Genomic DNA, 5,317 nt, shown 5'->3' with positions numbered 1-5,317 from the left:
AAAATTAAGAAAAAACTGTCCAAAATAGATCCTAATCAAATTGTCTCATGAGCAAATTTAGATTCAATTTAAGATAGCAAATTACGCCTCAAATTCAAAAAATTAATCACTGAAGCTTGAGCTAACAAAGACTATTCATTAGTTCTTAAAAGATATTTTAACAATAACAACAACAAGTTTTTCATAGTATATGAGATCAGCTATATGAATTCTTTTTCTCTATTGTGTTATGTTAAGAGTCAAATTCTTATTTAAATCTAATAAAGAAAAGTCATTTCTAATATTTTCTATCCAAGTCATTTTAGGCCTATCTCTACCTTTCTTAACATAGGTCAAATCTATTACATCTATTATCCTAACAGGGTCATCGAAATGCCGCCGTTTTACATGACCAAATCATCTAAGGCAACTCTTTCTAATCTTATCTGTTAGTGGAGCTACTCTAACCTTTTCACGAATACGCTTGTTTCGTATCATATCTCTAAGATTAAATCCACTCATGCCCCTGAGCATCCTCATCTCAACAACGCTTAACTTTATATTATGCAGCTCTTTTAACGACCAACATTCTACGCCATAGAGCATTGCAAGTCTCACCACCAACTTATAAAATCAGCCACCTGAGCATCCTCATCTAAACAACACTTAACTTTATATTATGCTGCTCTTTTAACGGCCAACATTCTACGCCATAAAGCATTGCAAGTCTCACCACCAACTTATAAAATCAGCCACCTGAGCATCCTCATCTCAACAACACTTAACTTTATATTATGCTGCTCTTTTAACGGCCAACATTCTACGCCATAGAGCATTGGAAGCCTCACCACCATCTTATAAAATCATCCACCTGAGCATCCTCATCTCAACAACGCTTAACTTTATATCATACTTCTCTTTTAAGAGCCAACATTCTAAGCCATAGAGCATTACAAGTCTCACCACCATCTTATAAAATTTTCCCTTAAATTTGAGTGATACTTTTTATCACACAACTAACTCGAAGCATTCCTCCACTTCAACCATCCAATTTGAATTCTACGAATAATATCCTTATTTATTTCCCAATCATTCTAAATAATAGACTCAGAATATCTAAAACGAGTACACTTAACATAAAATATAAAATATTAAAATTCAACTGAAACTCTAGTTTAAGACAGATCAAATTTGACTAAACCTCTATTCAATACCAAATAATCAAATTTATTATCATAATAATAATGATTAACCAAACAATGAAGCCACCCACTAACTCAACCAAACTAACACCGCATTGGCTGTCAAATCCAGTTCCTTGATTTGATATCCCAAATGCGTTAGGTGGGCAAAGGCATTGCGGAGTTGGTAAAGCCAACATGGGGAGCTGTTGTAAATGATAAAATAAAATAACAAAGCCTTAAGAAGAAATTCAAAAAGAATTTCTTCTTTAATTTTCCAAAAGAAAGCCTTTCATAATAATAATATATCTTTATCTTTTTGCCTATAAAGCACGCCATGGCTTCATCTTCCCCAACGCACAAATAAGTTTCTCTTTGAAGGAAGACATGGCTGGTTTCATGGGAGCTCTGGTTGTTCTCTGCTTGGTGGTGGTGGCGACGGTGCCGGCGTTTGGGAAGGATTATACGGTCGGTGACTCTCAGGGGTGGACGAGTGGTGTGGATTATAGTACTTGGGCTTCTGGCAAAGTCTTCAAGGTTGGAGATTCGTTATGTAAGTCACTTACCAGCTTCTTTTGTAACTCACTTCCGGATTTTATTTTATATTTTAGAACCAAAAGAAAATTCACTTGCAGATAATATAAAATTTAATTGAAGGATCTGTTCTATGGGGAAAAAATTGGCCTTAGATGTATCAATGGAAAAAATGATAGGATGGTTTCATTATTTTTGGATTAATGCTTAGATTAGTGACACACTTAGGGTTCGTTTGGGACAGCTTTCTTAATGCTTTCTAAAATAAGGTTTTAGTTAAAAAATTTCTTCTATTAAAATTTTTTTTGATGAAAAGCTGTTTTAGAAAGTAATGAGAAAGACATCCCAAATGAAGTCATAGGCTTCATTTGGGACGGTTTTGTTACTGATTCTTAAAATAGCTTTTTAGTTCAAAAATTAAATTTTAATACTAAATGTTGCTTTAAGAAGAAGTAAGAAAGTAATTCCAAACGAAGCCTTAGGCTTCATTTGGGATGGCTTTCTTGTTACTTCTTAAAGCAGCTTTTTAGTACAAAAATTAAAATGTTTGTACTAAAAAATTGCTTTAAGAAGCAACAAGAAATCCGTCGCAAACGAAGTCTTAGTCTTGATTTGGGATAGCTTTTTTATTATTTTTTAAATAGTTTTTAAGTACAAAAATTTTAATTTAACGTAAATTTAAACTAAATCTAAAGATATTGAAGCACGATCCGGCATTAAATTCATTAGGAATTAAAAATATGCAAGGACTTTTTTTTTCCCACAAGAAAAAAAGCAGTGCTAGGACTCTGAATGCATCTGAACATCAAGTAGGAGTTGCCACATCACCAAATGCACAGTACATTGCATGATGTGGCGGCTCCTGATTGACTTTCCTATGCTTTCGGCGTCCGCACGTAATAATTTCTCGTTGCCTTTGGATTTGTGCTAAAATTAGTGTACTCCTTGGAAATTATTTGTAGTACTAATTGTAGCACAAATCCAAGGACAATGAATGTCGTTTTCAAATCATATGTATTATTTTTTAACACTAATCTCAAAGCAAATTCAACACAATGAGGCCCATCAGAATGCCAATTTTGTTGGGACATCAGAATACTATTTATGTTAAAAAAAAAAAAGGGTCAAGAGAGACTCTGTAGTTACACAACTCACCTTGGCCTATTGGTTGAGAGCTAAGGCTTTCAACTAAGAGGTCTAAGGTTCGAGTCTCTGTGTATGCGTTGTGTGTGTGAGTTTGCCTTAAATGGCCTAAATGTCCCAAAAAAAAAAAAAAAACTCTGTAGTTTATGTTTATGAAAAATCTAATTCCCTTTGGTGCAAATACTCTGTAGTTATGGGTTAAACTGCAACGTGAAACTAATCTCATCCCATCCGTGTGATGCATTTTTTACGGTTGTGATTGATTCCAATCTAATCAAAGAGACTGATTCAAACTCAAAATATCGAATTCGGCTATATTTTGAGCATTTTGAAGAGGTATCGATTTGTTTGATTTGGACAGAAATTACATTAATTTTGATGAAAACTTACTATAATTATAAAAAAAATTAAATACTATGAAAAATTAAGCTGAAAATGCAAAGTGATATGAAAAATTGAAGGATAATACCGACAAATAGGTCATTTGTTAATTTAAAATTATACAAAATTAAATAAATATATTTGAAATTATTAAATAAATATAAAATTATAAAAAAAATAAATAAATACATATATTGAAAAATTACATTAATATTATGATTATATGAATCAAATTAATTTAAAATAAAATATGCTCAAATTTTAATAAATCAATACTGAGCTGGAAGCCATCATCGCAATTATTAACTGAACCAGCCCATGTGACTGTTTTCTTTAAAATTAAGCTGGAACCGTTGAAATTGGGGTGCAGAGCACAAAATGTGCAGAGAACCTATGCTAATTAGTTAAATATTTGATTATCTAATTTGTGTTCTATAAGTTTTAGGTTCAGTTTGGGGAGAAACTATTCTATGCAATCACCGAACATCATTCAGAGAAAATTAAGAATGCATCACAAAAATAAGAATGCATCATCGAACATCAGTTAAAAAGAGTGACGAACGCCGTCCAAAGACGAATGAGAACATGCCACGTCATTTATTGTGTGTACCGCTTGGTATTCAGTTACGTAGGGCATTCTAATTCGCCTTTGAATTATTCAGAGACCGCACAAAATAATTTCTCCTAATTGGGACAGCTGCAATTTTTTATAAAGTTGATCGTAAAATTATCTTGAAAAAATAACTTAGTTATTTTTCTTCTTAAAAAAATATAAAATAATGAGAAAATAATTTTAAAAAAAAACTAGAACTAAATGAAATTATGATTACTAGTATATATGAACAATCACATGTTTCGCTCTTAATGCTCTTAGGTTTCGTTTGGAGTAGCTTTATTGTTGCTTTGTAAAATAGTTTTTTAATACAAAATTTTTTTAACTTAAAAATTATTTTTGAAAAAAAAAAAAGTTTTCTCAAATGAAGCCTAAATTTTAAATAATTAAGCTTATAAAAATTCTGCATACCATAACATAATAAATATAAAAATAAAATTCAAATAATTGATACATGTTTATTTACTTAATATCATTAACCTTAGTTTAACTTGATTCCTTATGTTTACCAATCATAGTGTTCACCTATAGTGGGCTCCACAGCGCAGAGGAGGTGAGCAAATCCGACTACGACTCTTGCAGTACCAGCAACGCCCTCCAGACCCACACCGATGGTAATACTAAGATAAGTCTCACCGCTCCCGGCTCCCGTTTCTTCATCTGCGGCACTGCCGGCCACTGCGCCAGCGGCATGAAGCTCGCCGTCACCGTTGCCAAAGCCAGCTCCGCCAGCCCGCCGACCGGAAGTTCGCCGACAACCCCTACGCCGTCCGGAGGATCATCGACCTCGCCTCCCTCCACCCCTAACTCTCCTTCGCCGCCAGGACCCGCTGGCGGCAAAAGCGCCGCCGGCTTCAGCGGATTCCGCGGTGGCGATGCAGTGGTTCTTGGTGGTCTGATTGGGCTTGGACTTGTTGTCATGGGCTAGGCGAGAGGCAGTGCGGTTTCTATGGGCTTAATTGTTTTTAATGGGCTTTTCGCTTTAGAATGTGAATTTTATGTTGTTTGTTAGATGTTATGATTTGGAGATTAACGAGACCTTTGCAGCCTTCTTTTTCTGTAATTTTGCTTGCTCGGTATTTATTTTTGCTTTTTTTCTGCTGTAAGAAAATGAGCCCTTATATGTAAAAGAAATTTTTTTTGTCGTTCTTAAAATAAAGGGCTCTGCTCTACACCTGAAATTCTCTCTTCAAGTAATCCTACGCTTATAACTGAAGGATATATTATTATAGATAGTATTACATTGGAACAGAAATCTCCTTATAAATTCATTCAAATTTTATATGAAATTGATGCTCATACTTTAACTGCATTTAAAAGTAGCAAGAAAGTTGTCCCAAACACTTTAAAAAGTAGTAAGAAAGCCGTCTCAAATAGAGTTGTTACTTGTTATAATTATTATTGAAATTTTAATTTGATCTATCATTATTTGGATGAATTATTCTATGCGGATGTTGAACATTGCCTAGAGCCCAATGAAAATGCA

General features: G+C 33.8%; 1 protein-coding gene across 1 annotated transcript; it reads left to right on the top strand.

Annotated features, from left to right (window-relative positions):
* Nucleotides 1-1,479: 1,479 nt before the first annotated feature.
* On the top strand, nucleotides 1,480-5,003 carry LOC110113613 (mavicyanin). The gene is made up of 2 exons (XM_020846258.2): nucleotides 1,480-1,713; nucleotides 4,350-5,003. Exons 1-2 carry the CDS (start codon nucleotides 1,548-1,550, stop codon nucleotides 4,757-4,759), a joined length of 576 nt encoding a protein of 191 aa, XP_020701917.1. The 5' UTR covers nucleotides 1,480-1,547; the 3' UTR covers nucleotides 4,760-5,003.
* The last annotated feature ends 314 nt before the right edge of the window (nucleotides 5,004-5,317 follow it).

This window comes from Dendrobium catenatum, unplaced genomic scaffold (genome assembly GCF_001605985.2).
Source record: "Dendrobium catenatum unplaced genomic scaffold, ASM160598v2 fragScaff_scaffold_847, whole genome shotgun sequence".
In the NCBI taxonomy this organism is placed as follows: domain Eukaryota; kingdom Viridiplantae; phylum Streptophyta; class Magnoliopsida; order Asparagales; family Orchidaceae; genus Dendrobium; species Dendrobium catenatum.
This window is presented reverse-complemented; position numbering and strand designations above follow the sequence as displayed.

What these genes read in the sequence shown, in the direction of transcription:
- LOC110113613 (XM_020846258.2), top strand. Translation starts at nt 1,548, where the DNA reads ATGGCTGGTTTCATGGGAGCTCTGGTTGTTCTCTGCTTGGTGGTGGTG. An exon ending in CAAGGTTGGAGATTCGTTAT is followed by an intron (nt 1,714 to 4,349) that starts GTAAGTCACTTA and finishes TACCAATCATAG; the next exon opens with TGTTCACCTATAGTGGGCTC.